The sequence below is a fragment of the Osmerus mordax genome, chromosome 10 (genome assembly GCF_038355195.1).
Source record: "Osmerus mordax isolate fOsmMor3 chromosome 10, fOsmMor3.pri, whole genome shotgun sequence".
Classification (NCBI taxonomy): Eukaryota; Metazoa; Chordata; class Actinopteri; order Osmeriformes; family Osmeridae; genus Osmerus; species Osmerus mordax.
In genome coordinates this window covers 5997678-6021875 of record NC_090059.1, presented here as the reverse complement: position 1 = coordinate 6021875, position 24198 = coordinate 5997678, and the positions used below count along the sequence as shown (strand labels likewise).

Below are 24198 nucleotides of genomic sequence, written 5' to 3'. Positions count from 1 at the left end.
CATTAAAAAGCTTCCTCCTCTTTCAAACGTAACTACTTCAGCATACTTTCAGCTAGAGACACCATTCAACCTTTAAAATGTTCACAAGACATTCAGCTATTCCCAAATGATTCAGCTTTTTCAAATATTCAGCCAATTTTGAATTATGACAGTTTGAAATACATTCAAATGTTTGCTCCTTCTTGATTTTTATGAATGAAAAACCTTAATTTTAAAAAGTATAAAAGTGAGAAATGAGAAAATACCCACAAGCTGAAATGAATTTCAGAAATGTGTGAGTCACACAAAAGAGGCAGTGTGGAAGCTGAACTGCATCATCTTAACAAAGCTAAGAGCTAAAATAGCCTACAATGTGGGAGAAGCTAAAAGCTGAACTGTTAAACAGAAGTAGGCTAGCTAGTCGTAACAAGAATATTATCGTTTTAACAGCTGAAATTATAGTTGGGATAGTAATAGCAGTAGCAGATGTAGCCTACCATTGAGTGTGTTTACTCGGCTTTCTTAGTAGGATTCAATGTGTTGATGGAATGAAACATACAGCAGTAGAGCCAATACAGGAAGACACGGCGACACTTTGTTGCAGAAGGATGATGGTGCAAGTTTTGTCCGTGGAGCATACAACGATTAATAAAAAAGAATCATGTAGACGCGTTTATTGAGTAATCGCATAACTAGTTACACATGTAAACGGAGTAATCGTATTATTGGCATAAACCGACAATTGCTAGTAATCGGGTTTCTCATGGTCAAGTAAACGTACCAATCACCTGTGTGAGAGACTGAGTGGTGCGCGTCTGTCGTTACGGTGATGGTGCAGCTACGATTGCTACCGCGCTGAGGGCAGAGAATAAGAGAAATGTAGCTAGAATCCACACCTCAAACAAGATAACCTAGACGCAAAACTGTACGTCCAATCCAAAATATAAGGATATTTTCCGAGACCCAAGACTCTGCCGAAACCAGATATGTTATTTATATGTCTGTGCAGTCAGAAATACGACTCTATCTGCAGTTTCAAAAACGTGTTCCTTCTGCTTTCCTGGTGCGTGTTTGTTTGGTTGCCACGGCGATGGAGCAGCTGTGATCGCTAACGAGCTGGGCAGAGAGAAAAACGAATATTTACCTAGCATCCACACCTCAAACAAGTTGACCTAGACGCAAAACTACACGTCCAATCAATAAAATGAGGATATTTTCAGAAATATGTCTCTACCGGCAGTTTCAAAATCGTCTTCCTTCTTGCTTTCTCTGACGGAGTTTACCCACCTCTCCATTGAACTATTACTATCCCAACCATAATTTCAGCTGTTAAAACGATAATATTCTTGTTACGACTAGCTAGCCTACTTCTTCTTCTGTTTAACAGTTCAGCTTTCAGCTTCTCCCGCATTGTAGGCTATTTTAGCTCTTAGCTTTGCTAAGATGATGCAGTTCAGATTCCACACTGCCTCTTTTGTGTGACTCACACATTTTTGAAATTAATTTCAGCTTTCAGCTTGCGGGTATTTTCTCATTTATCACTTTTATACTTTTTTAAATATTAAGGTTTTTGTGCAAATTATTCTCCCTTTAACAGTAATGGTAAATCCTTTCAAATCATTGTTGGAATGCTGCTCCAGCCCCTTTCAAAAATACCTTTCGGTTGCTTTGAAGCTTCAGCTTATAACTTTCTACTAAATTTTCACAATTTTCCGCTTTTTTAGCATGGTCAGCTATCCCCATTCAGGTTTTCAGCATTCTCACTGCTGTTTCGCAGGAACAGCCGTTTCTAGTTATTGTGAGAATGCTGTTAAGCATTCTCACTATTGTTTTCCTGTTTCTCTTTATTATTATTATTATTATATCAACTTCTTAGTTCTTCCGCCGTTTTTTGGCCTTTAACTAGTTCTGCATACTTTCACCGATTCCTACAATTCTTGTATCAAAACGTTCAGCTCCTTCAGGAGATGTTGGCTATGACTTTTGGTATTTCTCACTTTTATACTTTTTAAGACATTAAGGTTTTTGTGCAAATTATTCTCCCATTAAAAGTAATGGTAAATCCTTTCAAATCATTAAAAAACTTCCTCCTCTTTCAAACGTAACTACTTCAGCATACTTTCAGCTAGAGACACCATTCAACCTTTAAAATGTTCACAAGACATTCAGCTATTCCCAAATGATTCAGCTTTTTCAAATATTCAGCCAATTTTGAATTATGACAGTTTGAAATACATTAAAATGTTTGCTCCTTCTTGATTTTTATGAATGAGAAGCAAGCAGAGTGGCACACTGCTGGCTGGCTGCTCTTTTTCTGATATTCAACTAAATTGTCAAACAAATTCCTCTAACGTTCATATAGTTTAACTTACAGAAACAAGTTATACCTTAAAATGTAGGAAAGATTTTCCTTTTTCAGCCAATGTAACTACTAAAGAGCTCACATTGACTTATTTTCAGCTATGAGCCTTGAAGCGAGAGCAGCCTTTCAAATTCTCTCACTAACTTCAATGGAGAGGTGGGTAAACTCCGTCAGAGAAAGCAAGAAGGAAGACGATTTTGAAACTGCCGGTAGAGACATATTTCTGACCGCACAGACATATAAAGGACATCTCTAGTTTCGGCAGAGTCTTGGGTCTCGGAAAACATCCTAATTTTATTGATTGGACGTGTAGTTTTGCGTGTAGGTCAACTTGTTTGAGGTGTGGATGCTAGGTAAATGTTCGTTTTTCTCTCTGCCTAGCTCGTTAGCTATCACAGCTGCGCCATCACCGTGGCAACCAAACAGACACGCAACATGAAAGCAGAGTTGGGTACACGTTTTCGAAACTGCCAAGAGTTGTATTTCTGACCGCACAAACATAGAAAGGATATCTCTGGTTTCGGCAGTCTTGGGCACGGAAAATATCATTATTTTTTGTATTGGACGTACAGTTTTGCGTCTAGGTTAACTTGTTTGAGGTGTGGATTCTAGCTACATTTCTCTTATTCTCTGCCCTCAGAGCGTTAGCAATCATAGCTGCACCATCACCGTAACGACAGACACGCACCACTCAGTCTCTCACACAGGTGATTGGTACGTTTACTTGACCATGAGAAACCCGATTACTAGTAATTTTCGGTTATACCAATAATACGATTACTCCGTTTACATGTGTAATTAGTTATGCGATTACTCAATAAACGCGTCTACATGATTCTTTTTTATTAATCGTTGTATGCTCCACGGCCAAAACTTGCACCATCATCCTTCTGCAACAAAGTGTCGCCGTGTCTTCCTGTATCGGCCCTACTGCTGTATGTTTCATTCCATCAACACATTGAATCCTACTAAGAAAGCCGAGTAAACGCACTCAATGATAGGCTACATCTGCTACTGCTATTACTATCCCAACTATAATTTCAGCTGTTAAAACGATAATATTCTTTTTACGACTAGCTAGCCTACTTCTTCTGTTTAACAGTTCAGCTTTCAGCTTCTCCCGCATTGTAGGCTATTTTAGCTGTTAGCGTTGTTAGATGATGCAGTTCAGATTCCACACTGCCTCTTTTGTGTGACTCAAACATTTTTGAAATTAATTTCAGCTTTCAGCTTGCGGGTATTTTCTCATTTATCACTTTTATACTTTTTTAAATATTAAGGTTTTTGTGCAAATTATTCTCCCTTTAAAAGTAATGATAAATCCTTTCAAATCATTGTTGGAATGCTGCTCCAGCCCCTTTCAAAAATACCTTTCGGTTGCTTTGAAGCTTCAGCTTATAACTTTCTACTAAATGTTCACAATTTTCTGCTTTTTTTAGCATGGTCAGCTATCCCCATTCAGGTTTTCAGCATTCTCACTGCTGTTTCGCAGGAACAGCCGTTTCTAGTTATTATTATTTTTATTCTTTTTGCCCCCCTAAAACTCAGTCAATATTTGTCCTACATAGACAACGTAGGTGTCAAACGTTTTGTCTTGGTAGCGATTGAGTTGCTTCTATTGGAATTTACGTTCCGTTGCATGGTTTGGGCTTAAGTTAAGTTTTTGTGGCGAAAAGTGAAGCTAACGGTGGCTAATTTGCTAGCCACAGTCACTGACGTTACTAACGTCACTACGTCACTAACGTCACGAAAACACGCGTGACTACCTTTGGCAGAACATTCGTTTCGCATCTGTTAACCTGGGGGATAGCTAGGCTAACTATAGCTTTACTGCAAGGCAGCTGCAGAAACGCCACAAGCAAAGAGGCCAGGTAGATAACTATTTACTCATTTTACTTTGTGATATGACACACAATTGTCATGTGTAATGTACAGTATAAGCTGATATTATTAAGGAAGTACATCTACTTTCGGAAACAGTAGTCTACTATTTCACTGAAGTATTAGCATCATGACATTAGCCTGTGTTGCCCGGGCAACACATACTACAGTGGTCTATGATGTAGCGTTATCTGTTTTCAATCGTTAAAATAAACATTCCTCACATATACATTTTCGTTGTAGGATTTATTCTGAAATTAGAAAACGATTTGTTGGTGAAATTACCATTACCTGTGGTTTCAAACCAGTGTAGCTCACTGCAACGCTGTATCTTACGCGAGACACACTACAAAAACATCTACACTACACAGCTGTTTAGGAAGTCAAACGGCGACAGAACATGTTCGGCACTCCCCTTACTTAAATCAAAAGTCTATCTAACTACTAACCTGAACTTCATTGCCACAGCCTAAACGTTGTCAATCTGTTCATGAAAATAATTAATTTCAGTTTAAACCGTACAACGGAACGTTAAATCCAATTCAACCAACGCAATCGCTACCAAGACGAACACAGCAGTAGTCTAGTACTGTACCGTAGTAGTACAATTTACCGGGGCAGCTTCTCCACACAGGGCTATATCGCATTTTGCGTTGTTACTGACAATGATCGCTACCAGTGAGCTTTTTATGAATGAGCGATTTTCCACTAAATAAATGTCAAGCTTATTTACGTTTTCGGGGGCATATTTTCAGTTAGCAGATGGTACTGTTTGAATCGCGATTCTATCTTTTGCCGGTAAAGTCTTAGAATAATCTTCAAAGGGGGTTCTTTATTAATGAATGAATGCAATATGAGTAGGCTAAATGCCTGAAAATATCACGAGAAGAGACAACTTAAAAGGACGTTTAAGTCATAGAGATTAGGTCCATTTTTACACCGGTCTGCCAAATGTATTCGTTTTGATTCAGCCTGTCAGCTGCCTCTTGCAGGGGAAATGAGAAGACATCATATTTCATTCTACACTTCACTCGTATTTTCAGTTGTAAATGAGCAGCAAAAAAAAGATGCTTTTAAATCTATGTAATCTTTATAAATAATAAGTAGGCCCGATGCATTTTTATATAAAATATACAGACCCCTGTGCAACCGACGCAAGCAAGCACACCCTACAATTTCCCCAGAAATTGTATCCTCTCTAGTTGGGTGTGCTTTGCCTTCGGCAAGGGCACAACCTTTGTTCTCTCACATATATATTTATTTATTATTTATTTCCGCCCCCCTAAGGATCAGTCAATATTTGGACTACATACACAACGGCGGTGTCAAAAGGTTCGTCTTGGTAGCGATTGCGTTGGTTGTATTTTTATTTACGTTCCGTTGCATGGTTTAAGTAGAAATTGCGTTTTTGTGGTGAAAAGTGAAGATAACGGTGGCTAATTTGCTAGCCACAGTCACTGACGTTACTAACGTCAGTACGTCACTAACGTCACGAAAACACGCGTGACTACCTGTAGCAGAACATTCGTTTCACATCTGTTAACTTGGGGGATAGCTAGGCTAACTATAGCTTTACTGCAAGGCAGCTGCAGGAACGCCACAAGCAAAGAGGCCAGGGTGATAACTATTTACTCATTTTACTTTGTGATGTGAAACACAATTATGAAATGTAATTTACAATATTAGCTGATATTATTAAGGAAGTAGGCCCACATCTACTTTTGGAAACGGTAGTCTACTATTTCACTGAAGCATTAGCATCATGACATTAGCCTCTGTTGCCCGGGCAACACATACTACAGTGGTCTGTGATGCATCTGTTTGCAATCTTTAAAATAAACATTCCTCACAAATACATTTTCGTTGTAGGATTTATAATGACATTACATTACAAGTAAACGATTTGTGGGTGAAATTATCATTACCTGTGGTTTCAAACCAGTGTTGCTCACTGCAACGCTGTAGCCTACGCGAGACACTACAAAAACATCTACACAGCTGTAGGAAGTCAAACGGCGACAGAACATGTTCGGCACTCCCCTTACTTAAATCAAAAGTCTAACTGCTAACCTTAACTTCATTGCCACAGCCTAAACTTTGTCAATCTGTTCATGAAAATAATTAATTTCAGCCTAAACCGTACAACGGAACGTTAAATCGTATTCAACCAACGCAATCGCTGCCAAGACGAACACAGCAGTAGTCTAGTACTGTACTGTAGTAGTACAATTTACCAGGGCAGCTTCTCCACACAGGGCTATATCGCATTTTGCGTTGTTACTGACAATGATCGCTACCAGTGAGCTTTTTATGAATGAGCGATTTTCTACTAAATAAATGTCAAGCTTATTTACGTTTTTGGGGACATATTTTCAGTTAGCAGATGGTAGGCTACTGTTTGAATCGCGATTCCATCTTCTACTGCCGGTAACGTCGTAGAATAATCTTCAAAGGGGGTTCTTTATTAATGAATGAATGCAGTAGGCTAAATGCCTGAAAATATCACGAGAAGGGAAAACTTAAAAGGACGTTTAAGTCATAGAGATTAGGTCAATTTTTACACCGGTCTGCCAAATTTGTTCGTTTTGATTCAGCTATGAGGCTGCCTCTTGCAGGGGAAATGAGAAGACATCATATTTCATTCTACACTTCACTCGTATTTTGAGTTGTAAATGAGCAGCAAAAAAAAGATGCTTTTAAATCTATGTAATCTTTATAAATAATAAGTAGGCCCTATGCATTTTTATATAAAATAGACAGAAATATCAGTTGTAAAAATGTCATTAAAAATGGACCCCAGTGCAACCGACGCAAGCAAGCACACCCTACAGTTTCCCCAGAAATTGTACCCTCTCTAGTTTAATCAGATATCCTATGCAAACCTAAAAGGATGGCAGCACATGCAGGCTGAAAGGAACATTCTGCATACATTATATGTGCACACACATATACACACAGATATATGTATATATATATATATAGTATATAAAATACATAATACTGGATTAGCCTTGTTTTTATGTGTATGTGTGCTTGTCCAACCATAAATTCACAAATTATAAGGTGGTGAAACAAAGTTTAGAGGCTGTTGTAACATGTGGTATTTATAACTAAACTAATACTGTTTTGATCTTATTCAAACCAGTGACTAGATGACGTGTGTTAAGGAGCTTAAAGAAAGAGATTTTCTCTAAACCTTTTTTTGTACGCCAACATTTTACATATATGCTGACTACCAACTTTAGGTCTCAGTTTCTTATGTTACTTTAAGATATGACTTAGATATGGTTCTAAGTCATAGAGACTCATCATTTGAAGCAGCAAACAAGATGACATTCCTCAAATTGGCCAGTGTAAATTATGAAGAATAGGTATATTTTACGGTTTTACTAAAGCAGATAATATAGAAACATCATGACATGTACATATTTCCCATTAAATATTTTGGGAATTGGAAACCAATGTAAAGTTTACCTTTGTCAGAAATAGTCCCCATATTATCATCCTTAATGTGACTTCTGTTTCCAGATTATGTCAGGACTGCTTAGGACAAAACGCAGAGCTTGTGCAAGAACAAATAACATGGCTGCCACCAAAACTCCTGACAACCGTGAACAAAAAAGTCACCTTTTCAAGTAACTGTCCCAAGGATAAAACACAGCTGGACTCAATTTTTGTTTGACATCATATAGGTTTACTCAGACAAAGGCTGTTTCCTACAATTATTCACTTTTGTGCCATGTTTTTATTTATTTATAATTTGTAATCAAAATCGAACCCTTTTATTTTTTAACTGAAAATTCTGTCAGACAACAAATGGAAGAGATCTACCACTATAATATCGTTAAAAGCATATTTAAGTGATACCAATTATTATGTGAATACTCTTTTCACATCACACAACAGAAATCAGGATTGTTTGTTGAAAAAGTTTGGTGAAAGTGTTTGATCTTTGGTATTTTGTAGCATAAACATACTTTAAACAAACGTATTTTCCTTGTTCAACAATGCTAACTAGTTACATTGATTTATTGCCAAATATAAGTTGCTGCTGCTGTAATAGAAGTTGAACACTTTCAATTTTGGTTTGGCAAAGGAATCTATTTCACACTCAATACATAAAATATTCAGCAGTTTACTTACGAGATTTTAATATGGCATCGTGGATTGGCCATTTACTGTTCAATATACTCTTTGCATATTATCAATCGAAATGCTAATGTTGTACTGTTCTTAGGTATTGGTCAACCACTTTTCAGGAGACATTTGATTATTAATCGCAAAGCCTAAATGTGTACTTGTCCATGCATGTGTTATTATTATGATACCTACATGGTTGTGTAGTCATCATCATACCAGATTTTAAAACAAGTATAATACATGCAAATGGAAGCAATATCAGATTGTGGGGAAATGCCTACATATGGCAATCGCCTCTCTGCTGTGCCCACATATAAAGGAAGCAATGTATTTTATAGCTACAAGTGCAAGTGCTGGTATTTGTTGGTAAGCAAAGGCTAAAATTAGCAGTAAGAATTTCTATCATATTGAAACTGAAATTCATCATCAGTGTAAAATTAACTAAATGTGAAATTTGCCGATATTTTACTTGAATAAAATGTGTTATGGTCTGGGTCTGCTAAATTAATTAATCAAACTAAATGAAAACTCATCTACCAGAAGGGATTGTAAAATACCAGATTGAAAAAGTATCTTTCAGCAGTCATTTTCTTCCTACTGATCAGCACAATCCTGGAACATTACACATCTCTCAACTCTTTCTCCAAATCCATAACAGTGGTTAATGGACAATCATACATGCTGTCAAAATTTGGAGTAGTGGTTATGTCATTGTTTTACTATTTGTCTGTGCTTATGTGGTTTGTGTGTACCTATGTACATATGTGATCTTCTATGTTTTTTTTTCCTTCTTCATTGTTTTTGTATAACATCAACTTGCCAGGGAATGCAGATGAAAATGAGCCTGTATGGCTAAATCTGGTACATTTCCATGAGTTAAGTGCATGTTAATTAATGTGAATTGTCCATTCTGAAATCAAATAAACATAAATGAAATAACTTGAGAGGCATGTGAATACAACATTGCATCTACCCTGAACCAATCTTCCCTAAAATTACAATTACATTACATTTAATGCAATGTAAACATTACATCTAATTACATTTTGGTTGTCATTTTCTCTGCTTTTCTTACCACCCTCCCAATTCTCCTTGTTCTTTACTTCATCTGTTCTGCTAGGTCTATTTTTGTAATGTGAAGCATTTACAGCATAGCAGATAGACACACACTTTGTAGAATTAAACAGGTTCCCTACACTTTATGGTCATAACTGTTCGACACAGCACATTTCATTTCCATTGTTTGTAACGTTTCACACTACAGAGCAAGGCCCAACGCTCAGGTTTCAGAGCGGTTGGACGTAATTGGCAGGGAGCATTCCTTGTTGACCTGTGCGTTCAATGCGGCCATACATCCAACCCTCGTCAATCTGCTGCACGTCTACGACCAGGTCACCTTCCTGGAGGGACACCTCATCTGCATCAGTGGCTGTGTAGCTGTAAACTGCCCGGAAGCGCTTCTGAAAGCATACAAACATAGGAAGAATAATCTCTACAAAGCAACAAACAAAACAAAGTGAAGAGAAGAAAAAACCCTGTTTTGGAACCCACAGCAGGGGTTAAGGAAAGGGTCAGGGAAACATTAATACATGTAATAGAAAAGGACAACAAAGCATACTGGAGGAAGAATGTATTTCATGTTGCAGAGTTGCACCCTACCTCTCCACTAGGTGGCGGTACAGCACTCACTGGCTCAGCCTGATGGCTGTAGCTCAGCGGGTTAGCTGGTGACTGCTGTACATTTTCTGTAAACGTGACAAAGAAACACATAGTTCACTGCAAGTCGATTCAGTCTGTGTGTATGTGTGTGTATTTGTGGCATTTACCTTGCATGGTATTCTCAGGGGGAGGCGCATCACTTCGAATTCTGCTTTTCTCAAAATCCTCATGGTACTTAATCTGTAAACACACATTTTAGTTGCTTCTTGTCACATCCACTAGGTGTCACTTTATCCCCTTTCCACTCTGTCAGTGATTTGGTTGTGCTCACTACCATTTTTGGAGTTGCAGAGATAGGGATGACATGGGGGAGGATGTAGCAAATGTACTACAACATGAAAAACATACCATATTCATAACTGTTTGTAACCTCACCCTAAAAAGTTATCGTTATCACTCTACAATTTAACCTAACAAATTACATCTGAAAATATAACAATCAAGACTTGTGTTGTCGAACATGGGCTGAATTCAAAACAGAATTTGTACTTTATTGCCTCCTTATTGAATCTTTCATTCACACTCATTTGCAATGACCGTATAGAACTAGATGTTCTAGCCAGACATTAAAACTGTCTTAATAGTCATGGGGGCTATAAAAACAAGGACATACACGTAAGCTTTTTGGAATGCAGCCACAATCCTGGGGGCAGGGGGCTAAGAAAAACGAAGGCAGGATGTCCAGAGAGGATAAGCGACACGCAGTCCTAACTCTCTGTCCTTAAAGTACTCAGATAACAAGAAATTATGGGGGGGGTGGCTGGAGAGAAAAAAATGAATAAACACAGCAAAAGAAAGAAATCAAGTTTATCAAGTTGTATATCACTTGAAAGTCATGGTCAACATAAGGGATACAAAGTGAGTCCAACAGCAGTAGCACATTACTACACCAAACATGGCATCAAGGGTAAACATCCACAAACAGACCGGAGTCAGTGGAGTGTGTCAGTTAGACTCCCTCAGACACTGCATTTCAGACATTTCTCCAAGTCCAAGGGGGAGCTTCCCTATATGGACAGAATGAATGTCTGCCCCATGTTTGCTGCCCGCTAAACTCCCTTGATCTGCTCTCTAGGGAGAAACACTAGCAGAAAGGAATCTAAAGAGAACAAGCACTTGTTGAACAAGCCAACCACCCCCAACTCCTTCTTTTACCATAACAGAACCCGCAGAATTGAGCGATTTTCAGTTTTACAATCCTCTAAAACATCAGACTATTCATGTATCCTTCAGTATCAATGATAAGGATTGAGGGAGTGGACTATCATACATAATAGAGTATGTTAAAACTATTGAGCTGTAACCTCAGTGTTTAAGGCAAGCCATGTTAACTTCAGGAACCCCTTCTGGAAAGCTATCTGAAAGCTATTTGCACATTTTTATTCTCATGTCCTTAAAACTGAGTCATACATTGCTGAAAATGGACAGTTGAAGGTGGCCAAGATAGGTAAAAGACTCTTGGAAAAGCGGCATGCGTGCATTTGTGCTCCTCCAGTGTTGGAGAAACACAGTAAGCACAGACTAAAGCTTGTCATTTGACTTTAGCTAGTCATTTATCTTCTCACTATAACTATCTACAGCAGTAGGGTGTGACAAATAAAAAAGGTAAAGGCTGGTAAAATGCACATTACCTGGGAACTACCATAACATCAGTTTACAGACTGAATCACATTGACACAATATAATTTGTTTGATCATATTTATTGTTGCCAGAATGTTATTGGGTGTGCTCAAGCCTTCGGCGAGAGCACAACCTTTGTTCTCTCACATATATATTATTGGGTGTGCTCAAGCCTTCGGCGAGAGCACAACCTTTGTTCTCTCACATATATATTTATTATTATTTATTTTCGCCCCCCTAAGGATCAGTCAATATTTGGACTACATACACAACGGCGGTGTCAAAAGGTTCGTCTTGGTAGCGATTGCGTTGGTTGTATTTTTATTTACGTTCCGTTGCATGGTTTAAGTAGAAATTGCGTTTTTGTGGTGAAAAGTGAAGCTAACGGTGGCTAATTTGCTAGCCACAGTCACTGACGTTACTAACGTCACTACGTCACTAACGTCACGAAAACACGCGTGACTACCTGTAGCAGAACATTCGTTTCACATCTGTTAACTTGGGGGATAGCTAGGCTAACTATAGCTTTACTGCAAGGCAGCTGCAGGAACGCCACAAGCAAAGAGGCCAGGGTGATAACTATTTACTCATTTTACTTTGTGATGTGAAACACAATTATGAAATGTAATGTACAATATTAGCTGATATTATTAAGGAAGTAGGCCCACATCTACTTTTGGAAACAGTAGTCTACTATTTCACTGAAGCATTAGCATCATGACATTAGCCTCTGTTGCCCGGGCAACACATACTACAGTGGTCTATGATGCATCTGTTTTCAATCTTTAAAATAAACATTCCTCACAAATACATTTTCGTTGTAGGATTTATTATGACATTACATTACAAGTAAATGATTTGTGGGTGAAATTATCATTACCTGTGGTTTCAAACCAGTGTTGCTCACTGCAATGCTGTAGCCTACGCGAGACACTACAAAAACATCTACACAGCTGTAGGAAGTCAAACGGCGACAGAACATGTTCGGCACTCCTAAACGTTGTCAATCTGTTCATGAAAATAATTAATTTCAGCCTAAACCGTACAACGGAACGTTAAATCCAATTCAACCAACGCAATCGCTACCAAGACGAACACAGCAGTAGTCTACTAGTACTGTAGTAGTACAATTTACCGGGGCAGCTTCTCCACACAGGGATATATCGCATTTTGCGTTGTTACTGACAATGATCGCTACCAGTGAGCTTTTTATGAAAGCGATTTTCCACTAAATAAATGTCAATCTTATTTAAGTTTTTGGGGGCATATTTTCAGTTAGAAGATGGTACTGTATGAATCGCGATTCAATCTTCTACTGCCGGTAACGTCGTAGATTTAATCTTCAAAGGGGGTTCTTTATTCATGAATGAATGCAATATGAGTAGGCTAAATGCCTTAAAATATCACGAGAAGGGAAAAACTTAAAAGGACGTTTAGCTACGTCATAGAGATTAGGTCAATTTTTACACCGGTCTGCCAAATGTATTCGTTTTGATTCAACGATGAGGCTGCCTCTTGCAGGGGAAATGAGAAGATCTATTTCATTCTACACTTCACTCGTATTTTCAGTTGTAAATGAGCAGCAAAAAAAATGCTTTTAAATCTATGTAATCTTTATAAATAATAAGTATGCATTTTTATATAAAATATACAGAAATATCAGTTTTAAAAATATCATTCAAAAACGGACCCCTGTGCAACCGACGCAAGCAAGCACACCCTACAATTTCCCCAGAAATTGTACCCTCTCTAGTTGGGTGTGCTTTGCCTTCGGCAAGGGCACAACTTTTGTTCTCTCACATATATATTATTATTATTTTTATTTCTTTTTGCCCCCCTAAAACTCATTCAATATTTGGCCTACATAGACAACGTAGGTGTCAAAAGTTTCGTCTTGGTAGCGATTGAGTTGCTTCTATTGGAATTTACGTTCCGTTGCATGGTTTAGGCTTAAGTTAAGTTTTTGTGGAGAAAAGTGAAGCTAACGGTGGCTAATTTGCTAGCCACAGTCACTGACGTTACTAACGTCACTGCGTCTCTAACGTCACGAAAACACGCGTGACTACCTTTGGCAGAACATTCGTTTCGCATCTGTTAACTTGGGGGATAGCTAGGCTAACTATAGCTTTACTGCAAGGCAGCTGCAGAAACGCCACAAGCAAAGAGGCTAGGGTGATAACTATTTACTCATTTTACTTTGTGATATGACACACAATTGTGATGTGTAATGTACAGTATAAGATGATATTATTAAGGAAGTACATCTACTTTCGGAAACAGTAGTCTACTATTTCACTGAAGTATTAGCATCATGACATTAGCCTGTGTTGCCCGGGCAACACATACTACAGTGGTCTATGATGTATCTGTTTTCAATCGTTAAAATAAACATTCCTCACATATACATTTTCGTTGTAGGATTTATTCTGACATTAGTAAACGATTTGTTGGTTAAATTACCATTACCTGTGGTTTCAAACCAGTGTAGCTCACTGCAACGCTGTAGCTTACGCGAGACACACTACAAAAACATCTACAGTACACAGCTGTTTAGGAAGTCAAACACTCCCCTTACTTAAATCAAAAGTCTATCTAACTACTAACCTGAACTTCATTGCCACAGCCTAAATGTTGTCAATCTGTTCATGAAAATAATTAATTTCAGCCTAAACCGTACAACGGAACGTTAAATCCAATTCAACCAACGCAATCGTTACCAAGACGAACACAGCAGTAGTCTACTGTACTGTAGTAGTACAATTTACCGGGGCAGCTTCTCCACACAGGGCTATATCGCATTTTGCGTTGTTACTGACAATGAACTGTCTACTTTTTATGAATGAGCGATTTTCCACTAAATAAATGTCAAGCTTATTTACGTTTTGGGGGACATATTTTCAGTTAGCAGATGGTACTGTTTGAATCGAGATTCCATCTTCTACTGCCGGGTAACGTAGAATAATCTTCAAAGGGGGTTCTTTATTAATGAATGAATGCAATGAGTAGGCTACATGCCTGAAAATATCACGAGAAGGGAAAAACTTAAAATGACGTTTAAGTCATAGAGATTAGGTCCATTTTTACACCGGTCTGACGAAATTTATTTGTTTTGATTCAACGATGAGGCTGCCTCTTGCAGGGGAAATGAGAAGACATCTATTTCATTCTACACTTCACTCGTATTTTCAGTTGTAAATGAGCAGCAAAAAAAAAATGCTTTTAAATCTATTTAATCTTTACAAATAATAAGTATGCATTTTCATATAAAATATACAGAAATCAGTTGTAAAAATGTCATTCAAAAATGGACCCCTGTGCAACCGACGCAAGCAAGCACACCCTACAATTTCCCCAGAAATTGTACCCTCTCTAGTTTGGTTTGGTGTTTCTGAATTTGGTAGACATTTAAGTAACAAACTTACGTTGCTAATCTGGTCCTGAGTTTTCTTCACTCTCTGCATCTCAGGAGTGTCAGAGACCACGCTGAAGCCCTTCCCCTTGTTCTTCTCAAACTCCTCTTTGTAAATTGCCTGTCATGAACACACACAAACAAACATCCACTCAGACACACACAAAGTGGAGTTAAATCGTTAATGTTGAAATGTAGGGGGCCTGCCATCTTTAGAGGCTGCACTGAGCATACACCCACACATGGCCCAGCAACGCATTAACCAAAACCACATATACACACACCAATGCACACAACCACACAGCAAGAGCTACTAAAAAGAGAGCACCAAAAGTCATAGATGTACATTTCTACAGCTACTTTCTAGACACATTATAATGACATAAACTAGCAACTGAAACAATGCTCTTGGTTGATATGACTGTTGCTCTTACACTTCAGCGGGAGTTATTTTTGTTGTCGAAAAGGTAACAAATTATCACATAAGCAATCCTGGACAGTCATAAGTACAGTCATAAGTATAGCACCTCCATTTGCCAGTTGAAAACAGCAGGCACATACAGACATTATATAAAAAATATCTCTAGGTGGTCTCAGATGCCTGCTGACTGACCATTACCTAAACACTGAGCTGGCTGGACTCCATCAAAGACTGCTTGAACACTTACAAACACATGCATGTGAACACACTTATGTAGACTAAATAACACACTGAATAGTCTTCTTTAAAGTTATGATGCAGCAACCACTGTTATACTGTTATAACAACTGTTATTTCGAAGGGAGAGACCAACACAATCCTATGTTTACACACACAGTACTCACATACACACACAAAAGTGAGTCATCTACTTGCTATGAGGAATACACTTTCAGAGATGGTGCTAGAAGGCAGTGACTTTTATGGTTAGGAACGGTAAATACAGCTGGTGAAAATGTGATAAAGAGGTAGGAGAGGAAAGACAACTGCATACTGTGTACCTGTTTTAGAAATGAGGACAATAAGTCGATCAGTGTTAAATATATTATCTTCCCTGATATTCAATAGAGATAGAGGTGTACAGTATGTATTTTTAACAGACATGTATGGAGGTTTGAAGCTTAAATCCCCAAAAGAAAACTGGAGAGACGATAGACGATAGACAAATATAAATATGTATGAAAGAGTGAGCAATATGGACCATTATGTACACATAGGTTGTGGTACTGCCTTAACTTTAAAGGTGACATGACATGCTGTTTTTGGATGTTTTTATATAGGCCTTAGTGGTCCCATAGTACCGTATCAGAAGTCTCTTTCCCGAAATTCAGCCTTGGTGCAGAATTACAGCCACTACTAGCAGTCCCACAAGGAGCTTTCGTCAGAACGCGCTGTTTTGGTGTCTGTATCTTTAAATGCTAATGAGGAGCGGAGGGGCAGCACCATGCGCTAATTTTTAAAATGGATGTATCGCAATGGCTGTAGCCCCGTTGCTGTAAGATGCCTCGAATTTGCCCATTCTCATCTGATAACCCTGGTTTGCAGAGGTACACACTCAGTCATTTCAATGAGGGGAAAGGCGGATATCGTGTGCGCCATAACACCAACAGCAGAACGGTTATCCAAATAACAAAGAAGTGTACAATACTCACGTTACAGCGTGTGTATTCACACACATACTTGATGCTATCTACCTTTCCACTAGCAAGGCCAGTTTTGTATAAGCTCAAGTTGAGGAAACAGTCGTGGCTGAAGTGTTTGGCGTAGACATAGCCTACAAAACAAATGCGCCTACAACAGAAGTTGTGTAGGAGCATTTCCAGAGAAAATTAAATTAAGACACTGGGTCTTCAGAGGCTCGGATGAAGGAACTGTAAAAAGATTTTGGTTTTCCTTTGTACATCCAAACTGAGCAAATGTAATGCTTCGTTCGTTTGCAAGCTATGATGTTTCTCGAGGATAAAAACACTTGCACAGTCGTAGCTCAGTTTCTTATGGGCGGGGCAGATTCTCTGGGCGGGAAAAGCAGGGAGAGGGGAGGTAACCTTCCTCTTTGTGACGTCACAAGGAGGAGATTTTCAAACAGAGCAATTGAGCCTTCATTTTCTCAAAGGCGGAGAAAAACACCCAGGGCTTGGTTTACACCTATCGAAAATTCTAGCCACTGGGGGACCAAAGGCAGGCTAGGGGCACTCATATTAATGTTAAATAACCTCCTAAAGTGAAGTTTTCATGTCATGTCACCTTTAAGGTATCAATGTTAATGGTTCTAACCTGCTCTTTTGGTACAAATAAATGTATTGTGTTGGATACTGTCTCTGCAATATACTGCAGTTCTACAGGAGCTAATTTCAGCTCAACATTATTGTAAGACTCCAAGTCTACATAGACACTGGCTTCAGAGCATGCAGGCTGGTGTGTGTGTGTGTGTTGCTGACTTGTGTTAAAAGGATGATGTTGTGGATAAAGGATTTGTATAAAGAGACAAACTGTCAATGTCCTTAACAACTGTTTTCGTTATTGTGCATACACATAGCTTCATGACATGATGTAGAATGTAAGATAAAACGGAAATAGGGTTGAGATAGGGGGTTATGAGAGTGTAAATCGACTGCCATAAGAGTCTGTGAGCCTTGTGTGGGTCTTACAAGTCGAGTCATGGTGTTCAGAATCTGAATCAGAAATCTGAATCTGAAAGAAGCTTTATTTGCCGTTGGATGTGTGGTTGCATGCTAGGGATCAGTGAATTTTCTGTGGGAAAGAGTGTGTGACATCACTAGAGATTTCCTCTAATCGGGAGATGGAGTGTGAGGGTGAGAAGGAACACACAAGAGGATTAGATACTTAATGTTAGTAAGAAGGAGGATAAAATGTTGGCAGGAGCAGAGGCAATGTGTGTGTGTATATTCATAAACGTGCATCTGTATATGTGTGCGAGCGTTTCTGTGGTCTAACCAGGCTGTTCATCTTGCTCTGTTCTTTGAGGCGAAGGTTCTCCGGGGTGTCAGTCACTATTGTGAAGGAGGTCTTCGGGTAGTGCCTGCAACAAAGGATGAGAGATGAGATGAAGATGAATTCCTCCATGGGCATTGGTCAAGACTCAACATTATAAATTACTCTGGACACAAATTACTTTAAACTAATTCATGTTAGGAAGCCCCCCACTGGAAAAGATTGTGCCAAGATGATGGTGTCAGGGAAAAGACATCCTGGATTAGAAGGAAATCCTTACACACATCCTGACACACTGGCACGCACATCCATGAACAAATACACACACATACATATGTTTTGACACCACAAGAGACTGGGTTCTAGGGGGCAGATATGTCCCTCTCCAGTGGCTGAGGTCATGCAGGACTACAAATCCCATTGGTGGCTGCTGACCGAACTACAATCCCCAAGATGGGTGTGCATTAGCACACATGAGGAGAATTAAGACATGATTGCCACACAGGAGGGCTACATTGGCTCCAGAGAGGAGAGGCAAGAGAGGAGCAGTGAGAAGAGTAGATTTGTGGCCTGATTGCAACACACTGAGGGGGAAGTAAAACCATTTAAAAGCCTTTTCCCCTATTTTTCAGTTGTTTATGGCATAATATTGTTGTTGCCATTTTGTACCGAAGAACCCTGAGTTACACCTTTTTTCTTTTGTGGCAACTGTGGATATTAAAACATATTTTATTTTAGCAAACCTTGCTTTGTGTTCTTTTTGGCAACCACGTGACACTACTCAGGCCCGACATACCGAGGAACAGCCTCTCATGGTGTTACAATATACACACAGAACATGTGAACACATCACAGAACAGTGCAAACTGTCTCTAACCAGAATAGAAATAGTAGTGGGAGGCCCTGGTGCAAAACTAAGGAAGAGGACAAATTGATTAGTGTCTTTTTCTTCAAAATTTTCGGAGCATATATAGCCTACGCTCTACCCCCATCTGACTCGTAATGTCCTACTAGTGCTATCTTCCTCATTGAAACAATCTTTCTCTTCTGAGTGAACATTTTTTAGCTGACAAACTCATCTGAAAATCCTATCAAGAATATTTTAACACATACCTAGCTTAGGTAAACATAGTTGGATACTGTGTCTGCAATATACTGCAGTTCTACAGTTCCAACTTAAAGCTTCTATATGTTCATGTCGCCCCATCTAGATTTTACAAATAAAGTAAACCTGTTACTGTATATTGTTACTGTTATTGTTTCTGTTACTAGTTGGAGACGACAGGGGACGGGGCATTCTTATTCGTAAAGGAATAATGTATTTTAGATTTTTTCTTCCCTGGAACAGATTTCATGTTCCAACCGAGGGGGGCTGGCGCCATTTTAGTGTCTCGGGCTGCATCAAGTACCCGTTTTGCTCTGCTAAATTTCTGCACTAGTCCACACTTGACCAGTGGGGATCTCATTCTAATATTACTGTAACTGTTAGCTGCTCTTGGCATTCTCTAATTCCTGCTCTCCTCTCTCTGTCCCCCCTCCACACATACCCTGTGGTGTGGGGGGTTTGAGATGTCAGCATCTGCCTGGTCGTGGGTCGGTCATCGCTGGACTTGGTCGCCAGTGGATGTCGATCTGTGACAGTCTGCCAAAGCTGTATCTAGTCGCCAACCGGAAACCTGTCTCCATGACGGACGACAGTGAGTTCCTGGTCCCTGTCCTCACCCCCCGGCCTGTGATGCTGCGCTGATCACAGTCCCCAGCCCTGTGGCTACCTCTGCTTATACTGACATTTACCAACTGACCCAAGTTGAACACTGGATTTTGTATTTCAACACCCATTGACACTTCCATGCTGTATGACCATGTTAAGCCTGTGTTCTGCAACTCTCTTTCACCAACCGTCTCTGGAGGAGGGGATCGCTCACTGAATTAGAGTCAGATGGCTGAGCGGTTAGGGAATCGGGCTATTAATCAGAAGGTTGCCGGTTAGTGCTGGTCCGGCTGTGCCAAATGACGTTGTGTCCTTGGGCAAGGCACTTCACCCTACTTGCCTCGGGGGAATGTCCCTGTACTTACTGTAAGTCGCTCTGGATAACAGCGTCTGCTAAATGACAATGTAAATGTGAATCGCTCCTTTCATGGTTTCTTCCATTTTTTCTCTCCTAGTGAGTTTTTCCGGGAGTTTTTCCTTGTCTTCCTTGAGGGTTTATGTTGGTTGAGGGGCAGTTCTATGGGCGTATGTGAAGCCCTCTGTGATATTGCTTGTAAAAAAAGGGCTATACAAATACATTTTGATTTGAGTTGGACTGTCTTTTCTTTACTGAAGTTATGTTCACCGAGTTCGCTCTATAGCTTGAGTAGGCCTACTGTCTAGTTCTAGCTCTAGCTTACTAGAGCTAGTTACTAGACTAGCTGGAACATTATTAAATGATTAATTGAATAATTTGTTGGCCATCAACATCACAAACATTACATTGTAAATATAAATTTTAACTAAAATATAGCTAACTTAACGTTAGCTAGCTAAATGTACGTTTTCTCTTGCGCTATTTGGAGGAATATCCTCTGCCTTGATTGCAGTGGCAACTGGTCATTAGGGGCAGGTGGGGCACAGCAAAAACTAATTGAAAATAAAGCGGCTTGGTGCCCACCAACCATGGGATACTGTAATAACTCAAACTGCTGGTAAAAATAATCGTGGGTTTAACTTGGAGTGGTTTTCTAAGAAAAAGTTCAGTGGTCAGCACACAAAAGAAGGCACTGTTTTCCTAGTCTTCTATATACTATTTTGTTGCTTGCTTACAAAGCTTTTTAAGTTGTAAAAAGGGGGTCCGTTCTTTGTTTAGATTCTTGTATTTTGTCCCCAAAAAAATAATTTCAGTCTTTGTTTCAACATAAATAAGTAGGATTCAAAATGTTTAACAGGTAGTTAGCTGGCAGTTTTGACTGTCCATTAAAGGTATCTTTATAGTCAAAGAGTCTCTCTCTCTCTCTCTCTCTCTCTCTCTCTCTCTCTCTCTCTCTCTCACATATACATACAAACACCCTGCACAAGTCTTTCATTCAGACAAAGGTTATATAGCCTACATATCACCTAAATAAGATTGATATGTCATATTCTGTACAAACTACAAAGTGTGCATAAATCTAATAAAATATTTTGAAATGTTTGTTGCCCCAACAATTTTTTACCCTTAAAAACGCCACTGCTTGATTGTCACTATCAGGTTGACCAGAGAGGAGAAAGTGCTCCGCTATACCAAATACTCTCACTGTTGTTTTTTCAGTTGTTATGACTTGTGAGTGATTGACTTCCTGTCACTGTTCACAATAATATGAATCTGCGGACATTCAGAGATTCATATTATTGTGACTTGATTTCTATGATATTTCATAGAATTCTGAAGCAGCGCCGGCAATGATTTTGTTGAGGCTGCCCGCCACTGCAAAATGCATGTAGAAAACATTGGGAGAAGCAGTCAGCTGGTGTCCTGTCTATAATGGGGTGGCCAGCACAGTCACCAGATCTCACTCCTGTTGAGCTGTTGTGGGAGCAGCTTGATCATATGGTATGTAAGAATCCAACTTATGGGAGGTGCTTCTGGAAACATGGGGTGAAGTCTCTTCAAATTACCTCGACAAATTGACAAATAGAATGCTTAAGGTCTGCAAGTCTGTCAGTGCTGCAAATGGAGGATTATTTGACAAAAACAAAGCTCAAAGGACACAATCATTATTTAAATATAAAATGTATATAAAATATACGATGTCTAACCTTGTAAAGGACTACATGTATTATTCATTTAGCTATATTTCAGATTAGAACTAATTTTCTGTATGCTTCCATGGAAAACGAGGACATTTCTGTGACCTCAAACTTTTGAACGGAAGTTAATGTGTGTTTGTGGGGGTAGGTGTGTGTGTGTGTGTCTTCTTCGGACAACCGTCTGGTGGTCCCACCTCTCAAGAGTGCCCGCTCACAACCCAAGCTCTTCTCCTGTCTGGCCACCCAATGGTGGATTGGGGGGCCAGATAGTCCCAATGGTCTCTCCACCTTCAAGAAAAGGCTAAAGACACACTTGTTCCAGGAGTACAACGGTACTTAAGAAAGATTTGTTGGATCAGATGTTAGTTTATTTCCTCCAGGAACACTATGACACTTATTGATGGACTCGCTGCACTTGTTGGTTAGTTGTAACTGATTTAACTGCTTGTACTCACTGTGAATTATATTATTGTTGCTTACTTTCTTCCAGGTACACTCTAGTAATATAGAGGATGTTATTTTTTGGGACAGACTTTTTTGTCTCCCTTTATTTCAATTAAAGGTTGAATTGTTCTCTTTTATCCAATGTGACATTAAGCTGAATTACAAAAAGGTGAATGTTTACTTCTCTTTGCTAAGGGCTGACAATAATTCCGGAGGTGACATATATAAGTGTGTGTGTGTATATATGTATATTGTCTGTTGTGTGCTTCAGCACACACATTCACTGAGCCTTCAGTGGAGTGTTAGTTTTAAACTACTTTATTTCATATTAACTTCAAAATGTAAGCGTAAAGAGCACATTAACCGAAAGCATTGATAAAATAAATATCTCATAAAAGTGCTAAAACAATTGTAACGTTAAAGATTAAAACTAGCATTTGCCCTTAAAACTAACATCAGATCTGCGTTTACCCCACAATCGACAGACATTTGAAAGTTCCCTGCGGACATCCCTGTGTGATGGAAATTTTCTTAAATTGTATGTGTGTGTGGTCAGGGGACTCAATTGGTCATCTTGAGTGTACTTTTTACTGTTTTTGTATTGTCTGCCTGTCTCTCCCATTATATATTTCTTCAGCAAGTTTTCAAAAATCTTCTTTATCAGTTTGTCTAATAGTTAACTTTCCCATTTTCACAACCTTTAACAGGAGTTTTTTCTGTATGTCCATTCAAGTACAAAACAAAAGACAACCTGACTCACCCATTATAAAATACCGTACAGGTTTGTCTATCATTCAGGGTCATTGACAACATTAGTGGTTGGTTTATTTGTGATGTTCATAAGAATACTGATAAATGATGCCACTTACATACTGCAATATGGTTTCTTGTCAAAGCCTTGGTAATTCTTCATGTTTAGGGTCATCTTGCACACCTCACAGTTGAAGCACCCTTTATGCCAATACTGTGAAGCACAAAAAAAAGGAAATTATTTTCTCTAAACTTGACACAAATGCAGCTCTTTTTTATGCAATTACCCTAAGCACACTCACTCACACACAAATACATACATGTATAGGTATTTTTAACCAATGACAAGTATCATTGTTATGCTAAAATAGAGAGAAATTCTATACTTGCACAGGAGAGTGGTGCTTGTAGGTCTACATGTTGGCACAAGTTTTCCAGAAAAGACAACTTTATATTCTCACTATTAATTTCACCAATCTGAATATGATGGTATTACAATTAGCTTCACACGATACACAAACTGTTGATTTACCTCTAGGTTTTTAATCAACGACTAAACCACACTTATCTACACAACTTAATAGAAATATCCTGCCTCCAGGGTTACTGCATAAATCTGATGGACCCTTTGGAAATAAATTGTTAATAGTGTGTCAACCACACCCACTTTTCATTATGGTAACCTCAGTAAAATATATAGCCGTGGTGAATATAGGTAGACTACAGCCAATATATGAAAACGATATTTCTATATAACTTTGAAACGTGTAGAAGTAGGCTGTTAGGGAGATACATTTACTGTGTGGTGGCAAATTATAAAATCTAACTGCCACATAGTTTTTCGTTTTCATGTAATAGATTAATTAGGGAGTATTAGGCTACAACGTTTTTTTCTAACACGGAACTATGAATTAATAGCATTTTTAGCTATGATCACTTCAACATCCATAATCTGTAGTAGCCTAGGCTACATCCATACCTTATCCAAGCAATTCAGTTTTTCCGTGGGGTAAACGGCTTTATTGCATCTTCCACATAACGGATTCATGTTGGAATGGTTTTCTTCTACAAATGTATTCACACAAGTGGTTTGCCGATATAGCCTACTTAGTAGCCTATTCCCAAAGCCCCGCCAGATAATTCCTCAAATTCGAAATTGCAGCCCAGAGCGCACGGTTCTTTGCACGTTCATGGT

The 24198-nt window shown here is 38.9% G+C and overlaps 2 protein-coding genes across 3 annotated transcripts in view; one reads left to right on the top strand and one right to left on the bottom strand.

The window, feature by feature from the left end:
- Window positions 1-9299, top strand: part of LOC136950295 (kelch domain-containing protein 1-like) — a 23945-nt gene extending 14646 nt beyond the window's left edge. For both annotated transcript variants that reach the window (XM_067244544.1, XM_067244543.1), the window contains exon 14: window positions 7751-9299. In XM_067244544.1, the coding sequence (XP_067100645.1) occupies window positions 7751-7861 (111 nt within the window). In that variant the 3' untranslated portion in view covers window positions 7862-9299. The remainder of the gene's footprint in view (window positions 1-7750) is intronic.
- Window positions 9294-24198, bottom strand: LOC136950296 (LIM and SH3 domain protein 1-like). The gene is made up of 7 exons (XM_067244545.1): window positions 23983-24198; window positions 23123-23217; window positions 18047-18131; window positions 15125-15232; window positions 10189-10261; window positions 10022-10107; window positions 9294-9822 (listed from the first exon to the last, which is right to left on the bottom strand). The coding sequence occupies exons 1-7, from the start codon at window positions 24049-24051 to the stop codon at window positions 9649-9651; spliced, it is 690 nt and encodes a 229-aa protein (XP_067100646.1). The 5' UTR covers window positions 24052-24198; the 3' UTR covers window positions 9294-9648.

What these genes read in the sequence shown, in the direction of transcription:
- LOC136950296 (XM_067244545.1), bottom strand. Translation starts at nt 24,051, where the DNA reads ATGAATCCGTTATGTGGAAGATGCAATAAAGCCGTTTACCCCACGGAA. An exon ending in CTCAGGACCAGATTAGCAAC is followed by an intron (nt 10,262 to 15,124) that starts GTAAGTTTGTTA and finishes GTGTGTTTACAG; the next exon opens with ATTAAGTACCATGAGGATTT. An exon ending in TACCGCCACCTAGTGGAGAG is followed by an intron (nt 9,823 to 10,021) that starts GTAGGGTGCAAC and finishes GTATGCTTTCAG; the next exon opens with AAGCGCTTCCGGGCAGTTTA.